General features: G+C 38.0%; 1 protein-coding gene across 1 annotated transcript in view; it reads right to left on the bottom strand.

Annotated features, from left to right (window-relative positions):
* Nucleotides 1-22468, bottom strand: part of BMP2K (BMP2 inducible kinase) — an 85777-nt gene that overhangs the window by 5625 nt on the left and 57684 nt on the right. Inside the window, exons 13-14 of the mRNA XM_050945249.1 lie at nucleotides 21395-21552; nucleotides 13387-13500 (exon numbers count right to left, since the gene is read on the bottom strand). Of these exons, the coding sequence (XP_050801206.1) occupies nucleotides 13387-13500; nucleotides 21395-21552 (272 nt within the window). The remainder of the gene's footprint in view (nucleotides 1-13386; nucleotides 13501-21394; nucleotides 21553-22468) is intronic.

Genomic DNA, 22468 nt, shown 5'->3' with positions numbered 1-22468 from the left:
ATTGTGAGGTCCCATATTCATTTTCTCCCATTAAGCAGTTTACAAATCATGAAAGGATTTTAAAAAAACCAAAAAACTAGCAGGCTCAACTTGGGGTCTGAAAAAAATCAGTCTGTTCTTGCTTTGACATCCTCCTATTTGATTTAAGATTCTGCAATTAGAATGTAGCTGACAATTTCACTTTCAATGACTGATGCACAATAGGGATACAATCTACTCTTTCATGGGTACATTGGCTTGGTAGCGTTAGAAGTAGTAAAAGTTTGTTCATGCCAGTAAAGTAAGCAGACATGACTTCTACACTCAGGGACTGATATGTTAAGGTGGTGCTATTTTTACACATCAAGAGTCACTTTTGGGTAATTACTCTCAAGCTTTAGAGCTGGGATATTGTATGTTGTGAAGATGTCTCTTACTTTGAAGTTTTCAAATTCTGAGTTTCAGTAATATTTAGGTGGAAGAAAACAGTAATACAGCAACAAACTGTTACAATCAACCGAAGAAAGGCTTTACACTTCAGTTCAATACAATATACCTGAGCTTGTCAATGTCCCATTCTTCTCCCCAGAACATAGATCACATTGCAGCTCCATCACCTGAGAGTGGATCATAGAATAATATAATGGCAGTAACAATAATGCTGACTAGGGTTGTTGCAGGAGCTATCAAAGGGTGAAATTCACCTTTTCCTGCACATAGTCTGATTAAGAAGGCTTCGTGTGAAGAACTACACAGATGAAGAGGAGGTGGGGGAATTCAGCACACCAGCAAGCCACATGGCTGCCATACAGTCCCAGAGGTATTTTTTTATACAGCACCATGGGTAGGGTGAACGATTGGTGAACGTGACAACCTGGTAGTGTCTCTGGATCAGCATATGTACAAGCATATGTTAATTCCCTACGAAAAAGCCAGCAAAAACAGATGCTTGAGCAGTACCACATATTTATAAAAAGATGTAGCTGTTATGAAACACTGTTTTGTTGCTTTATTTTAAAAGGTCATGTCTCCTCCTTCCTTCCCAGAAGCACATTTTAAAAGCTATGTTCTAATTTCTCACCTACTACAATACGTTGGCCCTGCTTCAGCAAAGCACTTAAGCATATGCTTGAGTGCCTTACTGTGTAATCAGTTCATTACACTGATGCACTAGAAAGATTAAAACTACAAACACAAAATCAAGTCTTATGAAATAGCATAAAGAGGATACACTGAAGGATCTTTCTTCAATCTCCATGGAACAGAGATTATGGGTCCTGTTTCAGTTGTACAGGATAGTAGGTTTGCAGAGACAGATGAGAGAATATTCCCCCTACTTCAGAAAAAGGTTGTACTTGAGGTAGGAGAGGCTCAAGTCTAACTACTGGGAATACTTTTGTTAATTATGAGGCCAAAATAGTGTCTATAGAGCTTGTAAACAAAGGATGGGGGGGGGAAAATAGAAAAGGCAGCTCGTCTTTATTTAGGCTCCATCTGTATAGCACAAAATTACCTCTTTCGTTAAGTGATTTTTTTCTACAATGCAACCCCCGTTTTATGGGTGAGGCAGAGTTGCCTAGTGGATGAAGCACCAGACTGTTATATAAGAGAGCTGGGTTCTATTCCTGGTTCTGTCACTGGCCTACTAAGTGGCTTGGGAAAGTCACTTCACCTCTCTGCCTCAGTTTCACCAGCTGTAAAATGGGAATGATATTGATCGGGCGGTCAGTATTTTGTAAAGCCCTTTGAGATCTATGGATGACATGTGACGTGCTATACCAGAGCTAGATATTCTAACTCAAGTTATCTGTTATTAGTCTGATGTGCTACTGAGAGTGTAGTAAACCATAAGCAGAGCTCATCACCACCTGCAGGAGTGGTGCAGAGCCTCCTGCCAGGGGTGAGACTTGCTCTAGCAGAACTTCAGAGCTCCCCTGTTGCAGAAATTAGGAGTGCCACTGGAGTTTAGCTTCACTCTCAAGGAGCTTCAGCTCCCTTTTCTGCTGACTCAGCCAGCCTGTAACTGAGGGAACAGGAGTCACCTGAACCCCTGATTTTACATAGGTATCATGCGTTCCTTGATATCTTCGTAAAATTCAGAGTTCAGTTATGCTAATATTTTAATATCTTACAGGTGTCGTATACAGCACCTTTCATCTTAAAGGACATCAGAAAAGTTTACTCTCACACACAAAATATGGAGAAAATGTATAACTTTGTAGATAGATTTCATTTCACCAGTAGAAGATTGCTTAATTAATACAGGTCTCACATTTCTAGTATCACACCAAAGTACAACAATTGATTTTCTGGAAATGCTCTACTTCCTGACGGCTCAGGTCCTCACTCTTACTGAAGCACGGCACTGATGATCTTTAATGAGTCCCATTTTTGAACTACAAAGAAGGACTGACTCTCTCTGAGCAGCAGCAGTTTTATTACTGGGGTTTGCCATCCTACAGGGGAAAATATAAAGCTAAGCTCTTGTACTGGCCTTTACTTCTGGCTTTATTAATTATTGACAGCAGTGCCTACTAGGAAGCCAGGCGCTTTCCAGGATATTCCCTGATCTAATACCTCTAATTTAAGGACAGACAAGTGAATAGAGATGGAGGAAAGAGAACAAGAGGCAGTTTATATATAAGTTAACTAGAGCAGTGCTTCTCAGCCAGGGGCCTGGGGCCCATGAGCTGATTTTAGGGGGTCCATGAAGCTGGATTGGCATTAGACTTGCTGGGGCTCAGGCCAGAAAGACAAAGCCCTGCTGCATGGGGTGAACAAGCCCGGGCCCCTAAGCCCCACTCTCCAGGGCTGATGCTGAAGCCTGAACAACTTAGCTTTGCACGTCCCCCTGTGGTGAGGGGCCCAGGGTAATTGCCCTGATTGTTAATCCCTAATGCTGGCCCAGGCTTTTATATGTATAGAAACAGTTGTGGTATAGGTGGGCTGTGGAGTTTTTGATAGCATGGGGGGGGCTTAGAAAGAAAAAGTTTAAGAACCTCCAAACTAGAATCATCATAAGCAGCATCACACAAATGTTTCCTTAAGAGGGACTAAAATGTGGATAGGGTCAAGCCTTTGCAGATGAGCTCATATGTAGCATAGAGGGTCACACGGAAGACCTCACAGAGAGGCTTGTGCAAAAAGCTGACAAATGAGCGGACAAGGGTCAGAGCATGGGTGGAGTAGAGGGGATGAGGGGCAAGACACAGCTTGACAAGGAGAGATTAGTAGGGAAGAGCAGAATTACAGCGAGCTTTGAGGGTAGTTGATGAGAAGCTTAAGTTGGATGCAATGGTGGGTAGGCAGCCAATGGAAGGATTTGGAAAGAGGGGGATGGTTATACTGATTAAACTGATCGGCAAGGAGGAGGGGATGAGTGTCTCTTTTAATGGTGCACAATAAAGGGAAGTGAGCCACTACCATATTCCACTCCAGACAGGAAAAAAAGCAACTGCGAACACCTACCAGCACAGCACTGCTACACTGAAGTGCTTCGTAAACAGCAGGAAGGGGTGGTATGGAAACAAAATTACTTGTCGACAAAAGCGTTAAAAACACAGAAGGGCAAATTACCTCTCTTCCCTCATCTATACTCCCCCCACATGTAACTCCATTCTTACAGCAGTTAATACATTTTAAAGTGTAATATGAGACTTTAAAAGGCTTGTTTATTTTTAAATTGAAATATATTTTGAATTTATAAAAAAATACTTCTTACAACTGACATACAGTCACCTACTTCAGAGATGGGCCAGATTTGTAACCCCCAGCCCAAGGCCCTGTTCCTACAAATACAATTGTAGCACAGTAGGGGAAAATCCGCCTAAAGGCAAAAGATCTCATGCAGCTCTTCCGTTTTGAGTGTCAAGGGCAGGATTTTGGATGCGAGTTTAACATCTATGCTCCATGGACTGCTTCCCAGCTCAGTTTAATTGATACGGCCATACGTGGGTTGGTTCCTGTACAACTTGAACAGCTTCCCCTTCCTGTGCCTCGTCATCTCAGTTGAAGCTCTTTTGCTGACCGTGCAATGATGTTTTCGTGTAGGGAGTTGAGGCTGGTTAATTTCAGGAGAGTCCCCTAGCATGGAAGCCACTTCTTCTAGGTGAATCACAAGAGATCACTTTTATCGACCTTCAGAGCATGGAACAAAACATATTTTTGCTCGACTAATTGATAATCACTAGTTGATTTATGGTCAGTTGAAATGGTTTGTGCTGGGGGGAGCTATTTGTCCTGTCCACTGTGGGCAGTTTTAAGTTATTAAGATTCAGTAATATATCCATATGCAACAGTCATTAATGCATAAATATAAATCGATAACTCATTACATCACAGTCAACACCCAATGTAAGTTATAGGTAGGGCAGCTACGTACCGTTAAAGCAATTAACCACCTTTGTAGTACTGCACTTGACCCAGAACGTCCTCAGCTAAGCAAAATTTACATATACTTTAATGACAGTGGTGCTTGAGCAAGGACTAAAGGATTGGGCCCTCTCTTTTCATACAAAAAAATCAGCCCCCCTGGAATATAAGCAACTGAAAATTATTCACAGGACAGGGCAAGTTTGCATGTTGTTGTTTTTTTAAATGATGAATTGGTTAGTCTGAGTAAAAAGTTCGTCACTCTACTCACTGGTTTCTAACTGGTAAAGCTTCTGCTGTTGGCTTATGGTTTATTCCTTTGTCACTCAAGGAGTATGCAACTTTAACACCCAAAGCAAGGTCAATATTATCTTTTGATGGTTAATGGTCTATTTCTGGAAGGAAGCAGACGCTTACTGAACTATCTTGTTTTATTCTATGAAAAAAGTAGAACTGAATAGTTTTTGATAACCACTTTTTCATCTCTAAAACATGCCCCCAGTCATAAGAAGAATTTAGAAGTAATGTATGTTTTTTGTATGGATTTAAGAACAAAATGACCAGAAACATCAGGTGATTATAGCTTTGGACTGTTTGTTTGCTTCTGGTGTTAAACTGCTTCTTATCTGTTCTTAGTTTAAATAGCGCACATTTGGTTTACTGTTAAATTAAAATCTGGATTACTGGACACTTTAGATTTCCCAAAGGTATAGCCTTCATGTTGGGACTTGATAACCCCATGTCTTGCAAATCCTGACATTTCCAATGTTTGTTGAGACACTGTAATTGTTAACATGAATGTGATTAGTTTGCAAAATGAAAATAACCTAAAATCTATCTGATTTAGGGTAGACATTAGCAACATTAGGTTCAGAAAGGCAAACCTGTTTTTAAAATGTGTACCAAAGTATGTGTATATTCTGCTTTTTTGTATATACCTACACACACCTATTTCTGTATGAAGAGAGTTGAACACTTGTAACAGGCAAATGGTTCAATTTCTGTCTGATGAACTGAATTTGGTATACTGAAAATATCTAAATATCACATACTAGTCTTTATTCTCATCTTCATGCTCTCACCCTGATTATGCTAGGAGACTAACCATCTGCAAACTGCATTAGCAAGACAAAGAGAAACTGTGAGGGCTGTGTCTGACCCCTGGAGCATATACTGTGGCAAGATTTATCCCATATTATGGTGCGTGTTTAGTTTTCAATGGGAAACATTTTTATTACATGTGTTCTGTCATGGCAGACTTGGGGCTTGAGTCTATGCCCATTACAATCAATGGTGCTGGATCTGATCTATACAGTTTAAAAGTCCTAGCATACTAGGTCAACTTCACTTTTGTTGACATAAATTAACATCCTAAAGTTTAGTTTTTCAATAAGTGGACAATAACCCCTGTAGAGGAATGGGCTTGAGAATGGAGGAAAGGGGGAAGAAATTGGTTGGGAAATAATTTTTTAATTTGAGCTTGTTTGCTATGTCTACTGCAACTATACCTGAAGTGGTTAGGTGGGTTTTGTTTGGCTACTGGGATGAACATTTGCTGTTATTGGGTCTGACCACCCGAGCATCTCTTATTGTCAAGATAGCCTTTATCGATGTTTTTCTTTCAGCCGTAATAAATCCAAAAGAGCTTTGAAAGATTTAGGAATAGCTTAACAGCTGACAAAATAATATTTAGTTTTTATATTTAAAGCACTCGGCAAACAGTCAGTATATGATTAACTGTTCCATTGCCAATCAGCTTTGGTGCCCCCATTCCTTGCAATGCCATAGGAACAGGCAGTCCTAGTGAGGCTAATGGGACTAGTCACATGAGTAGCGTTACTCACTGCCATGTTTCCAGGATCAGGTCGATAAAAGGGTTGTGTTTGTCTGAGATTGTTCTACAGAGTCCTTAGACATTGTTAGCACCCATATGTCACTAATGGTAATACTGAAGAAACAGAGCTAAAGATCTGCACAGAGGTGCAGTAAGAATCAGGACAGAGCATGGAACAGGAAGAATAAATTGCTACGACTACTGTTATCTGAGTGCTTTCTTATTTATTCTAAATGTCTAATTAATTAGATTTGAAGTCTTTTACTGTTCCCACCTATCAATCTATTGAACAGAGATCATATACATACGAGAGGCCATTTCAGAATAAAGATTATGGTATCTGAGCATTGAAGTAGGTCGATCACACGAAAATAACGACATATTTATAAAGAGACCATTAGTTTTTCACCGAGTCCCTTGCCCGTATACAGTAAGTATAGCAGTTTTAACCAACTCAACCATCTCCTAACCCAGGGTTTCGAGAACATGAACAGAATGGCAAAGTCCTAAATCCATATGTAGGTAGCTAAATAAGTGGCTTGGTTCTTGAAAGTGCTGAGCACTGATGAGCTCCCATGACTTCTGTGGGAGCTACTGAGCTCTCAGTATTTTTGAAAATTAGGTCACAAATGTCAAACTCAGAAACCCACTCTAGATACCCATTTTTGTACATTTTTAAAATTAGAGAACAGAGCATATCATGCATAGAAATAATGTCCTTTCAACTTGAACTTCCTACTTCTTCAGCTTGTGAATGCAATGCAGTTACAAAAGCATCATATCTGTTGCTATGGGGTTGAAAAAAAGAGCATCAGAGTTTCTGAACAAGTGGCAGAAAGACTACAAGTCTCACAGTAAAAAAATAATTCAAAGTATATTATTGTTGTGGTTACAGGTTTACTTTGAAGACATATGCAGGATTTTCATTCTTTGATGACTGCCAAGTCATGTTCTCATTTGAATGTTCCTATCCTACATAACAGAAAAGACTGCCCACTTAAACTCTAAAACCAGAACCGTGTAAGTGTGGGGATCAGAATCAAAGCTCTGTTTCCTCAGCTAGTGCTATAACTCAAAGAACTTTCACACAGAAGTGCACTGCAAAGACCCTTGCTCATCCCTTGCTCCCCTTTCAACCTCTCATTTAAAAAGATTTTAACAAAGCAGCAGCCATGCTGACTCACTCACTCTGCCATGGTCTAATGTGAACCACTGCAGTTTAAAATTGGTGACCAACCCCCTAAAATATAGGAGACAACCCAAGAATAGAGAACAAGAAACTATGTGGGGGATTTGTTTCTTTGAACCTGTAAGATCTTTCCTCCCCACAGCTTTGTGTCAGCATTCTGTTCCCATTTATTGACCGTAACGAACAGTGAGATCACGTTTGGGTGTCTTGGATGTAAATCTGAAGTTTACAAGACAGCTTGCAAAGAAGTGTGGGTGAGAGCTACGTTCTCTTAATTCTCATCCCCATCAAAACCACCCTCAATATTACCCACTCCATCTGCAATTTTGGAATAACCAGATTTACAGAATATTTTCCCCTCTGGTTACTATTAGACTTAGAATAACGTCTAACTTTCATTTAAGTAACACTTCTGCCCTAAACTGCTTACTTCTCATACTGTGTGTACAAGCCACAGAAGTATGTTTTCCTTGTTTCTATGAACAGATTGTTTTTGTTTAGATCTAGAAATAAGTTCTCTTCGCACCCTCCCCAAGGTACTTGAAAGTGCATACTAAATGCCAGTTTATGGGAGTTAATTTGGAATAGTCAATGACTCAGCAGTATAAAGCCAAAAGTCATTCTACTTCTATTAATAGCAGATAGATTTCTTTTTTGTTATCTGCAGATAAAACTGTGAAAAACTATTGCCTAGAGGAAGAAGCAGGCTTTATTCAAAACCTGAGATTAATTTCCTGACATGCTCCCCACTGAAACTGTAGGATACTTATTAGAATCATACAAAAGCAAATCCAGCAACCCTTATTTCAGTGAAGAGATTCACATTTTGCTTCGTATGACTGTCATGAGCTTTGCTGAGGAAAATGATATATTATGGATGTATTAAACTTCTGCAACTTCTAAATCATATGATGAGATTATAGTTATAGAGATGGCAAGTCTGGTTTTCCTCTCACTTGGAGACACTGTTGTAAAACCACTGTCTCCATTGCCTTCAGTAGAATTACTCCAGATTTAAACCAGTTTAAGAAAGGGGAGAATCAGGCCCTTTTGGGAATAAAAGGAAGAGAACGCCTATCAGAAGGTTACAGCAGTTTCTGAAGAAATAAGTTTTCTTTACTTTTTATATACACCAAAAAAAAAAAAAAAAACAAAAAAACCACACACACACAACAAAACATGTCCAAGAGAAAATCCTTTTTAAGCAACCATTGATTTTGAGATCACCTCAAGGAATATTACAGTGCTAGACTTTGCTGGATTCATCACTGCTTGAAGCAGCTTCCACTACATTCCTGCACATGACTAAGCACAGCTCAAACCTGCTTTTAGGGAATGAGCATACTCCCACTTGAAATCAACAATAATATTCCTGGTGACTTTATGGTCAGAGTCGCTGTTAAATTAATGAGCAACAAATTCAACCTTAAACAAGTAAAAATAAATACCCAAATACAAAGCCCCTGTATTGTTGATAATTCACATAAGTTTAAACATTACATAGTTTCGCTGTTATTGATGGAGGAAAATTTCTATTTTCAACCCCCAAAATAAAAAAGTTGTCAAACTATACTTCATTTACCAAAAATTTTAAAAATGTATCAAAATAAATGCCTAAAAGGGAAAAAATGAGTTTTGTTTATTTAATGACATTCTAATGTTGCCAGAATGCACTTCAAAATCAACATGGCAGAAGATTTCATTTTTTTTTAATAATCTTCTCAAACTGTAAACTGCTGTAATGAAAATTTCAAATATATATTTATACAAGCTGAAGAAATATGCAGTAACATCTGTTTGCAATGTACTTCTAATCAGGTTTGCATCTTGTAGGAGACAATTCTTCTTCACTCAACTGAAAGGCAGGTGGAACATCTTTAATCATATAAGAAGATCCTAATCTTTAAGGAAATTTTCTGTTCTGATGTTCTTTTTCTAGACATCCGATTATAAGAGGATGAATGGCTTGTAACAACTGCAGTAATTACACGCCTTCTGCTGGTTCATCATTTTAGGGGCTGGGGTGGGGCGGAAGAGTAGGGCATAAGGGCCTTACGCTTTCTTTGAATTGGTAACATACTGCCGCCATCATTTCACAGTAATTTGCCATGTCAGGCCCAGGATTAGTGGGACATTTCAACTAAATCTGCACTATTTCCTTGACGACAGGCAGAGCAGCAGCTGCTGAATATTGTAATAGATTTATGGTGCTTGCTGCTCTTGTTTTCAAGACAAGAACTGGATATTAAAACAAACATTTGGTTCTTAGAATATATGTTTTTTCCCCTTCAAAACATCTGTGAATAACTTTACACTTGTTACGTCTTTGATGGTTTTTAGTGGCACTTCTCTTGTATCAGACAACATGAGTTGACTTACATAACGCATGATCCTGATGTACTGATCCATTTTAATGATAGTAGAAACCTACTTCATCATTTACTATTAAAGGATGCCTAGATATACAGTCTCCAAAGAATCTCTGCTCATCCCCAAAAAGGAAAGGATGGAATATGATCACACAACAGAATGAGTGACAGGAGTATACTTGAGTCATTTCACGGGCAAAGCAATCAGTGTTGTTCTGGACCATCAACTTGTCACAGATCATGAATTCCCACTGTATTAGGAAACAGACAGCCAGAGTTTAATAAAGAAAGATTACTGCAATATAAGCTATGCTTTTTTCCCCCCGTTAAAGTCCACAATATTAAATGCGAGGTTTTTTAAAAAGATTTTTTCCCGCTAAAGTGAATTACTCCATGAACTCAGATATTCTTACTGTGAAGTGGACCACTGCTAAGCAGATGATCATTTAGCCAGAGATACTACCATGAGTTAACTGCATCATCTACTTGCCAACTCAAAAGTACCAAAGTAAATATGTTTTGCATGCAGCTGGAGAACTGTGCAGTCACAGTTGATATTTATATAGGGAATCAGGTGTTTTATGCAAATTTGCCCCACTGACTCAACTCTATTCCATATTTCTTCTGCCTAAATTTAAGTGAAATGTGCCTCACATTTACAAATCAAAATCTATAGTAATCTGTGTGTTATAGTAAAAATACGATGGGGAGAAACTTACCACAGGAGTTGCCATGGTCTAAAATCATGCCTATAGATTTAAAATCATGCATCATCTATTATTCTTGATTACCACAGTCTGAGGACTGGGACACTCACTATAATTTACCTGTTCAAAATTAAATTTTCAGGGAAAGCTAGATACTTCTGGTAAAAATATCCATTAGTTTCATTAGAGATGCTTTGCAGTAGTAAAGAAATGAAAAAACTTTTTTTTTTTTTAAACCAAAAGCTAGAAAACGCAACTTGATTCAGAGAATAATTCCAGCTCCTGGGAGCCTGAAAATATATATATTTTTTTTTTAAAGAGTCTTCAAGTTCCTAGGAACTGTATGGATCCAGTTTAGATATTCTTAAAAGGCTGAGACCAAAAGGAGACCAAGACAGTTAACTATCTATCACATTACCATTGAGTACCATTTCTAATAGCAGAAATTTATGTATGGGAATGTTTTGTTGTTGTTTTTAACTAAAACACTCTACCAGAAGTTAACATACAAAGGACCAATTTGTTTGTAGGATGCAGAACTCTTTCACGAGCTGTACCAAACTGTGCCAGCCATCACAAGACATTATAAACTGCTTTGAGATTTGACAGATTGTGGTGTAGATATGAGGTCAAGAATTTAGGGGAAAAATAATTGTCACCTTGTAAAGAAAGGACGTACTTTCAGGCTTCTGTATTTGCTAAATAGCAAAGATTCGTGTCCAATGCCTCAAATTGTCCTGGCTGAAGAAATTAACGTAATAAAGCCACTTTTGAAAGCTGTGTTTATAGTATCCACATGAGGTTTAGTGGGGAGGGTTCCCCAGGATTAACATAACACAACACTAACACTATTTACAAAGCTAAATTTTATTTTAAGGGGTGCACCAAGCAGCAGTGAGAAGGAACTGGAGAGGCGGTCAGTCTGCCCTGCCCTTTATCCCCTCAGTCAGAGTCAAACGGTGAGCAAGGGAGCATGCGCGGATCACTGGACACTACTTTCAAATTCTCTGGCTCCGGACACATTGTGTGAGCGTGTAATCCGCAGTGGAATACAATAGGAACCATCACGCAAAGACCACCACTGACATTTATTGCAGGGCTTTCCCCTGCCCCCCAGTAAAAGACCCCAACATATGCGAGGCCTCCCAGACTGCTGTGGTGTAAGAATTTTTACAACCAACAGCTAGAGAAGATCTTTTGTAAGTCTCCTCTTACTTTTCAACCTTAACTGATCCAGGATTGTAAATATTTTTTTTTTAAATGGAGATACCTTTTTCTAAGTTTTATAAATGGCAAAAGTTAATAGTGAAGATATATAGTTTTTCTCTCAAGATCGCCACAGCTCTTCCATTTCCTGGACTCAAGATTATCCTAAATATGTAAATGGAAAAAAGTGGTTTTTTTTCATTATATGATTTAATAAATTCAGTTTAAATATCTGAAGGTTATAGGCACACCAGGCTGAGAAGCAGTAGCAGAGTAAAAGCATCAAAAAGTTGTCAGAAGTTAAGGGACTATTAAAAGTTTCCAGATCTAAAAAGTATCACAGTGCAAGAAACCTTTTACTTTTCTGATCTTGATATAATCAGCAAGCAAACAGCAATGTTAATTTGGGTGGCCACCACACAAAGGGAACCATTTCTTTCTTTATTTCACATTAATTCAGTCTTGCCTATAAGGCGAAGAAGAGTCTCTGCAGATATTGCATAATGCAAATCCTACAGAGTCTCTAGTTCTATGGAGAAAACACAGTCCTTAGGACAGGCTTAAGAGACCTCAGCAATGCTAGACCTCTTTAGAGCAGGGTGATTGGAGGTGGTAATTTAGTGCTTGCTGAGCAGATATAATGGAAGAAAACTCAGAAAATGTAATAATGTGAGCAGAACCAGTTTAAGGCAGCCTGACAAGGAAAAAGTTGATAGAGAATGCGAACAGAACAGCCTAGCTCTTAATGAGTACCACAGAGAACAGAATGCCAAATATTATTCTGTTCACACCTGGTTGTGTATGGTCAGAAAGGGCCTAAGTCACACAAGGAGATTCACAGAAACGCAAAGTGAAAGAAGAAAAGGGAATGTGGCTGCAAAAGAAGTACCCAAGATTGAAGACAGTGAAATCTGAGCATATTAGAGGAACCATTACTGTGGATATAGACAGTCAGAAAAATCACACCAAGAGCGCATTTTTAACTCAACATTCCCACAACTTTGAGCATCTTTAAGTTGCACCTTATTTTACTCATTGCTGGCTGCACAGTAGTACAAAGTAACAAAAGCTTTTTTTAATGTTATGGAGGAGTGCCCTAGATTCTATCCTACCTCCTGCCTTAAAACTGTCAATGAAGTTCTTGTTGCAGAGTTTTTAATAACTGGCAAATTAGTAGGTGACAGAGCACGATTTGGTTTTTAGATCCCAGAGTTCACAGTACAGTCAGACAATCTGTCTCTATAAAGAAAAAGTTATACAGAGTCTCAGTGTCATAAGTGTGACTGTAACCAGACTTAAAGCTAAGCTCTTTATCCCTCTGCTGTTGCACCTGGAGGTTCTAATAAAACAGAGGAACCAACAACTAAAATAGAAGACAGAAAGGTTGTTGGCTGAAAACAATCGAGGAAAGTAGCAATACTCTTGTGTGACCTAAAAAAAATTTAATTCTATTAAGGAAAATTAGTCATTTAACTGACACGGTTGTATTAAATCCACTAGACCATGCATGTGCAATTTTTGAAATGTAAAATGTATCAATGCATTTGGGTGCTAGGTTAGATTTAAACTTCAAGACATTCACGATAACATTAGAAAAGTTGTCCTCTATTCTATCTTCAACCACAAGGCTGATGATTCCAATTTGCACTGGTTTGGTCATATAACTGAACAAGCTTCCTTTGAGAGAGAGAGATTTAAATAAGAGGTAGTGACGTTACGTATGTAACTTGCCTGGGTGAGAAATGAAAGGTACAGAACCAAAGGGATCTTCAGAAGGATGGTTCTGTGGAGCAGAATATGGCTCCACATTCTTATCTGAGGATGTTCTCCTCTCCACGAGCCTGTCTGCAAAAATAAATGAAACAGAACAAAAAATAAAATAAAATAAAAATGGCAGTTCTTATGCCAAATTAATGATACGTTTAAATAGATTTGTGTTTGTTTCAGATCCTCTCCTTGTACCCTGACATCTATCCCATTTTCGAAGGCCTTCATCTGCAAGAGTTATTCTTGTTTTACTTCTTCACTCCCACCCCGAAGTAAACTGTGGCAGATGAAAATGTATTATAACCAAAAAACAATATCGTCAAACTTCTCTGAGCAGTGCATGTAAGAGACTAAATTTTCATTCTGTTCCATTTAGGTTCTAATATCACAAAAACACACCATGGTATCCAAAGACTTATGTCAGACGCCTTGTGTTACATTTTTATTTTTTATGCCTAAAATTAGTTTTAAAAAACAATTCACCAACTTCCCTAAAGGTAAAGCTTTTCTGCTAGAACCACAATGGACACAAATTAGTAATCCCACCAGCATCCCTTTTAAATTATGGGATTGTACTAATGACTGCAATACCAGTTTCTGAGTTTCACCAAATCCAAATAAGTACAATTATATTTTGTATGCTCTTTATTCTCTAGAGTTCTGGTCCATGCAATGTGTTTTAGAATCGGATACATACAGTATTCAACATAAGAATAATGCAACAAAAAATTGGGAATGTAGTCTCCTCATTTATTGTAGCCTAGTGTTCCAGGGGTCATCAATGATGAGACAAGAAGGTAACCCAAGTAACTGGAATTCTGTCAGATCTACCTTGGTGCACTATTGCTCAGGAGTCCTGGAACTATTTCAAAGCAGTTACCCAACAGTACACAAACTGATAGTCATAGCTATACATTCTGTGAGTATAAAAGGCCCATATCCTCAATTGTCCACAGCGTCTCTCCATCTGGCTAAACTCCAATTTTTGATTCAAAGGAAGAAGGGATGGAGGGCAGGTGAGCAAGGATCTGCAGAAACTATACATTCAGATAAAGAAAAAAAAAGTTACCAGTAACCACAGTTAATATAATTATCCTTGTGGTATTCCATTGTAGATTAACAAGTAGTTGGAATTCCCAGGTGGATGAGCAATGAGTGTTTAATTGGACAAATGATTTGACAGGGTGAGCATGTTGTCTAGCTCCGGCATTTTGAGAGAGTATTACTGAGCCAGATAAACTGAAAGCATAATAAATCTGATGGAGGCAAGATAAAGAGGTGGCCATGTCTCTTGTAAAATGAGTCAAACCCTTCTGGCAAATTCCCACACAAGAGCTGAAGAAGGTGGTGGTTCAACTGTGTTGATTACAGATGTGTCACTTATAGCAGTACCCAGTCTCAAGACTTCATATGGATCTCTGTGTAGGGGAAGGAGAGGGTGGCAACATCACTGTGTCAGACCTCAGCAGGTTCTTGAGTTGTATGTGCACTCAAATTGCTTTAAGTTGCACCAGCTCATCTGTGCACCAGGTCCCACAAGGTGCCAGTGTGTGTGTTTGTGTTCATCTACCAGATTGTTGTATTAAAAGTCAGTCAATTTCTGCTCTGTTACGGCAAATCCTGAATGTCCGAGGCATGGAAGACTTCAAGTAGCTCCTGGTCAGTTTAAGTTTCAAAAAGAGCATTCTGCAGAGGCCATAGTAATAAGCACTGTCAAATTAAAGCATAGTACAAGACAGGTGTGTGGGAGGCTTTAAAAAGCATTGTTTCCTCCCACCATCATACCCATATGCATAGGGCCAATCTGAGGAATTTGATCAGCTGTTCTTTTGCATATACTCTACTTATACGGCCTAAAATTAACTGTTTAACTCTTACACTTTGTCTCCCTGCCCATGATGATCAGATGACCTCCAATTTTTTCCATTTCTCCCACAGTCATCCTCACATTTGTTCCTGCATGACCCTTATACAGGTAACATCTTCTCTGATCTGGTCTATATGGACCTTTTTTCAAAGCACCAATTAAATGAACTGACTATTCACAGGGAGTCTAAGGACCAACTGGAGATAGCTGATAGGGTGGAGGAAAATACTTTTCCCCCTCTTTGTTTGCTGCTTGTTTTAGGTTGTGAGGTCATCAGGACAAGGACTGCCTCTTACTGCATATCTGGACAGAGCCTACTGCATTGTGGCCACTACCATAATACAAGTTTATATAAAATGTGCATATGGGAGGCTTTAGGTAGCATCATCCCTAGTCTCCTGCTGTAGGCAAAATGGAGACCTCTATTTTTCCACAGAAAAGACCTCAGAAAATGGATGGGAAAGAGGCAGATTGATAGGGAGAAAGTTTTTAGACAGCTAGATTCCAAATAAAGAGTTGGGATTCTTAGCTCTCTGGGAACATCAGCTGATTCAGAAGATAAGCTAATGGGATCCAGGAATGCTTTCAGTGACTTGGCACTCCTTGCATTCTACACTCTGAAACTGCCTCTGTTGAATTATTTCTGCTGAGGCTGATTTTCAGTCTGTATATCGTAACAGTTATACTGCTGCTAGTAGAAAAAATGAATAAGCCTTCCTTCTCAATTGATCTAACCTTTGGCGTTGATGTCACAGTGACTTGCATCCCTTTGATTTATAAATTTACAGTTAACAAGGAGCCCAAGGAAGGAAGGGTGAGGAAGAAGATTAAATCTTGCTGTCACTTAAGAGTTTGTACAGTTTCCTGATTTAGGCCAGGGCAGAAGCAGGTTGACTCCATAGTTTCTTGATGCTCAAAACACCCTCAACATGTGGAGCAAGCAAGATTACTTTGCATGCGATAGCCTGGAACTGAGGGACAAAAAGCTTGCATGAGCTTTCCTTGAGTGTCAATGATTAAGGCAATCAAGCACTGGTTAATTTGCTTAAGACATGAAGCGGATGGTTCCTCAACACAGCTAGAGATAAAATAAATTGAGGGCAGTTGGGCCCATGGGCCTTCTATACATTTCTCTAGAATGCTTGCAACCCTAGGCCCATATGCACACTTGTTTGAAGTGATTTGGGGTCTCAAAAATAATATGATTTGGAAGGATCTGAAGAGGAATTCTATATAGGAGAATGGGCAGTTTTCAGTCTCAAACCCATAGGTTCCAGTTTAAGAGTACTGGAGCTTAGAAAGCAATAACTCAGCAATACTAAAATGTTCCCATTTGGGAAAACATGTTTTATTTATTTATTTACACTAGGAACAAAATTTTCAGCGAAGACTTCAGGAGCCAAGATAACAGAAAATCATGGTGAGCCGAGATGACTGTTTACTATGGTTACCCAGATTCCAGTGAGTGTTTTACTTTGGCTCCAAAGTGTAGTACTACAACTGAGTGTTTAGTCAGTAAAGAAACCATTTAATTCTAACACAATTCTATAATTTTCAGAAACCCAGTTACAATCAATCACTCATGTTTGGCCTTTGCAGCTTCACTGACATCTTTAAAACCATGACCATGGAAAAGGAAACAATGCAGGAAAAAAAGCCAATAGCTAATGGAATAGCTAATTTTGAAAAAAAATATTTTTACTCAAAAGAGTTCTCACTCCGCTTCATCTACTGGTTAATTGTCAAGTGACTGCCTCTGTGAAAGTCAGATCTTTTCCACAGCATATATAAAATAGCAAGTTTATTCATTTCTCCTGCAGTGAACATGGAGAACAAAAAGCTGAACCATCATAGCATCAAGAACTTTAGTTCTCTGTGCATACTCTACTATGCATGCAGATAATGGTTTAACCAGTTTATAGGAGAGATTGTGCCCAAAGATGAAGATGCTGATAGCTGCAGATATATCATATACCCTAAAAACCTTGACTTTTGAGACCCAAAAGGGAGTACCTAGGAAACTTGTTTAATAGTGTATAACGGTGAACAAAGCTTTAAATATTTTTAATGTATATGTAAATTGTGACATGACATAACAAATTAGGCTTTTAGAAAAAAAACAAGGGTCAACATGTTGTGATTTGCCAGCCCAGTGAAACTGAAAGCTAATAGAAAAGTTTATTTCAAAAGACTATATAATAGCTTATAAGGTGTGTCAATTATTGGGCTAAGTAGTACAGCAATGAAATTTTCTTCTCTGGATTCTCATTCTTCTGTTCTTATTCCCTTAGATCAAAAAAGCAAAAATAAACCTAGAAAATTTACACATTTTGTGATAAACAGTAGCTTTCTCTAGTAAAAACTGATGTCCTCTCCTGTAGAAAGGATTTTGGTGATTTTTATGAAGAGAGCAGTGATATCTATTTAAATACATCTGCACAATGTCAAAAACATTTTAGCAAGTATAATCTCGTTAATGTATGACGAAATAACTAAAAACATAATTATGTAAATTATCTCTGTAGAGGTGTATGCCTCTACATGTACCAATTCTAACATTTTAACTGTATAGTGGTAAACATTTGTGCTTTGATTTTAGAAGATTACTGTAGGTATTACAGAACATACGTTTAGAACAAGATTGCTAACTGTCAACACTCAAAATCCATAGGCTAAAATTTAATGGTAGTATTTTATCTATTTTGTCTACTATTGCCTTCATACAAGGGATCTGTTTTGCGACAGGATGTCAATAATTACAATAAGAAATTCATTAAGGAAATCCTCATTGTCAGAGTTAAGACTGTGGAAATTTATGATCTATAGCAGGGCTTTCCACTGAGGCTTTTAAACTTGACTCAAGCCAAAGGTGAGGAAGAAAAACTATTGCACTTCATGCACTATACTAAACCAGTCTGCCACCTACTGTATTATTTGTCAAACCACAGCAAGTTACGTCTCAACATTTTCCTAGGCAGTGCTGTTGTGTGGTTAAAAAAACTGAGTCAGGAAACCTGAGTTTCTAGTCTTGGCTCTAACAACTCATTGAAGGACTTAGGGTTAAGAGATCTACCCTATCTATAAACAGAGTTATTACCTAGTTCAGAAATGTAATGTAATTACAAGAAAATTTTCAAACATTAACTTTTTTTTTTAAATATAATGCTACATACAAGCTAAGTACTAAATACTGAATAAATGGAACAGTGGTCAGGTACTTAATTTTACAGACATGTGAAGTGTTACTGGATTACTGATCATATCATAAGCTTCTTGTACAACAGTAAAGTCACTTTACAGGCAGGCGAGGGTAGGGGAAAAGCAAGATACACCAGCACTCACTGTTTAGTCAGTTATACTAGCAGGGTATAATACAAACATTGGACAATGGAGGTAACCAGTAACTGTTAATGGAGAATCAGCAGAGAACATACAAGAGATTGTAGAGTACAAGACATCATTAGTTTATTTTCTTCATATAATTCTCTTGCACAAGCTCAGTATACTTGAGGAAATAAGCAGCAACTCAAACAAATGTTGGCATTCAGATAACATGAAGTCTAATGTCTACTATGCTCTAACTTACTACATATTCCTCCCAACTTAACAGTAAAGGGCAAAAGAGGACAGAAAATTGTGCGGTTTCAAGCACTCCCATTTTTACAAGGATTGTGTTCCAAGAAACATTATCTTAAGGCTACTACACTAATTCAACTGCAAGCATTATATATAATGAACGGAATATTAACAGGAGCCACCAACCATGTAAAAATGGTTATAATTCTTCATTTTTACAATAATTCTTCCGTTTTATGCCATCACTTTACAGGTCCATCTTGCTCACTGTGATGCTGGACTAAAGCAATTGTTGGCCATGGCTATACTAGCGAACTTATAGCGGCACAGCTGTACTGATGCAGCTGTGCTGCTGTAAGGTCACGCGTGCAGCTGCTCTATGCTACCTCCAACGAGCTGCGGTCGCTCTGTCGACAAGAGAATGTCTCCTGCTGACATAGTGTTGTCCACAACAGCGCTTCTGTCAGTGTACTTATGTCACTCTGGGGGGTGTTTTTTTCCCCACACACCTGAGACACATAAGCTATACCAAAAAAAGTGCGAGTGTAAACATAGCTCTAGTCTACAGACTGCACAATAATCTTAGTCAACTATTCTTCTTTATATTCTCCTTAATCTTGCACTGAGAATACCACCAGTCATCTCACTACATAGCGTCATGAGCTCTCTATCAAGTGTATATAAAGGCATTACTTAACTTCAGGGCCTCTGAGACAATGGTGTTAGAATTTCCTGATGAGATAACCTTATGCAAAGTTCACTAGCATTTACAGGAAGAAATCAACCTCCTAGAACCTTCAAAGAAAGCGGCTTTGCATGAAAATAGCATTACTTTAGGATTTCTATTTTGCTGGAATTTTAGAATATGATCACACTGTATGAAAAAAAGTTTTAAAATCTTAATCTCTGACAAACTTATTTTCCCTTCTTAGAATCTGTTTAAATCGTCCATTTTTCTACACCTTTCACCAAACTGAACAGAACTTTGAGTATACTAAGTATAGCCAGCCATTCTCAGTAAGCACATTTGCCCGGATAGCAGCTAGTACATTAGTCATGAAGCCACTTAAAATATTTTTCTGGTCAGTAACTTCTATTTTCCTTACATCTATCGGAAACGTGGCTCAAGACTACTCAGTGAAGCCAGATGCAGGACGTACTCAGGACATTTAGCATAATTATGGTCAGCAAAGTGGTTAGGAATTATGAGAATTGGCAGTGTTATGCTGACCTTTCACTTTTAAACAAATATTCTCCTGTTGAGTATTATTTTGATTTCCAAATCCTCTAAGGCTCCTTTTGAAGGAACAATGCTTAAGATTTTCAACACAATTACCAGAAAGACAATAGTTTCAAGCTCCAAAACAAATTTTTTTTTTTAAAGAATGGTTATTTTCAACTAGGACAATCTTAATTTCCCAAACATTAACAAGAGCAATTATTTTGTTTTACTGGAAAATAATTCATTTTTTGCAATGCTACTTTGACACCTCTTAGAAAAGTGGTACCAAAAAAAGCACATATGTGCAACGCTATGGTAAGTTTTTGGTTCTGCCCTATTTTAGACTGACTTCTTGAACCTAAATGATAGAAAAATGATTTCATGTATGTTCTTTAATATTCTTATGTTCACTTTGCTTGTTGGCATTCCACATTCTCACAGCAAGCTTACAAAAAAAAGGAGTCACTTGGAAAAATTAAGCCACCAGAAATGTGAAAGAAGCTAGCTCTGTTAAAATTATAGTTTCTTTTTCCATTAATTCCCCACTAGCTATTTTGTTGCATGTTTTACTAGTGAGAAATCTGATCCTTGCTGTCAAATGATTATATCTGTAACTTAGAAGTCAATGTCATGTTTTGCTACATGCTAAAGGTCTTTTTAAAAAAACCAGACCTAGTCTTCCTTAACAAAATTACATTTGAAAATAGTATCGTGATGAATACCAACAAGTTGACTAAAGAAAGTGATTTCAAGTAAAAACATTGAGATAGCTGACTTAAAGAGGAAAAAAGTTTATTCAACTATTGCCATGTCAGAACAATAAAGCAGCCCTTACATTTAGCCACTCTTCAAAGGACATTACAAAACATTAACATAATGTAATAGACCAATTTTTCTTTCCGGCATTTTCAAAGGGCATTTCAGACCAACAGAACCTTCTGTTCTGATGTGCAAGAAAACAGAGCTGAAAATGGAATAATACAAGCAGCTAAACTGTCTCATGTATCTGAACACCATATTACTGATATTTAGAATTCTTGACAATCAAGGAGATGAGAAATATTTAAGAGTTAAAGATTATATCAATAGCTGCTAATGCTAAACAGTGAATTTCTTCTGCACACAACATTTTCCAAATGGAAAGAAAAGTGAGAAGGCGGACCTAGTTCTGCCCTCAAATGCTCAGAAAGAGTTTTCTGTACAACAGACTGCATGGCCCTTAAAAAGGACTGTCTTTGGCACTGTTGAGTGTACAAACAGAGCCCTTATTTACTGTGAAGCGAAATAAGCCTTCAAGCGTCCCTTACTTGATCTCAGAAGGTCAAATTCCCTGTCCAGTAGCTCCTCCTCTGTTAGCTTGGAGAAATTGTCCTCTCCAAATGGGTTCCAGCCTGACATATCAGGTGGGTTACTGATGTTCTGCTTTGGGTAACTGGAAACGGCCTCTGCATCAGGAACGGCTGAGCTGTGAAGTCAATTTGGGGAAGCAGATAAAAAAAATTAGCCTATTGATGTAAAATTAAGCATAACAGAATTTCATCATTTCAGAGATCTTTGAATATTTGTTCTTACACACAATGTGACAGCTTCTTAGTGAGATAGTTTAGCAATAATTTAGAGTTTTGTTCCACCTTGTTTTATATTGTTGTATGTAATTCACTTCAACTTGTGTTTTACCTTATGGGTTTTTTTTCCTCCATTCATTCTAAGCATAGCCAAATCACAAACACCTTCTAATGTTAATGTGACCTGAAATAGGAAAGGTGGTGTAGCTATTTGTTTCTGTATTATATTAAAAAATAGCCAAAATGTTTATTTCTGCTTTTTCAGGAGAGGGAGAGGAAAATATTGGGAATGTCAAAATCTGTTTTCCCCGTTTTGCTGCTGTTTTTTTTTTTTCGGGGGGGGGGGGGAGGGGGAATTGGAGAAAAATGTATTTGTAGATTGGGAGCTGCTGGTCCTTATTGAAGGAGTGGGGCAATTGACTAAAAGGTTCCCCTCCCCCACTTATTTATAGAGAGTTCACTAAGTGTTAACAAGAAAAAATGACTTTAAAGAAAATAGTCACTTTCTCTTTAATCATGTTTTTCCTTTCATGGAATCTTAATACTATTGGTTCTTTGGTTTTCATTGAAAATAAGGGAAGAAAGGAGAGATATATAACATGTCAACATCTAATTAATGTGTTTTTTAAAACTTTTCAGGCCTTTATATATATCAGCAGCAAAAAAAGATAAACCCATTTCCTTTGGAGATCACTTCCAAGGAACAAAGAAGAATGACTAGTATGTGAACATCCAAGGGAATGTTTACACTAGAAACACTACAGTGGCACACCTGCAGTGCTGCAGCTGCATCGCTATCGTTCTGTGGCATAGACA

The sequence above is a fragment of the Gopherus flavomarginatus genome, chromosome 3 (assembly GCF_025201925.1).
Source record: "Gopherus flavomarginatus isolate rGopFla2 chromosome 3, rGopFla2.mat.asm, whole genome shotgun sequence".
In the NCBI taxonomy this organism is placed as follows: domain Eukaryota; kingdom Metazoa; phylum Chordata; order Testudines; family Testudinidae; genus Gopherus; species Gopherus flavomarginatus.
This window is presented reverse-complemented; position numbering and strand designations above follow the sequence as displayed.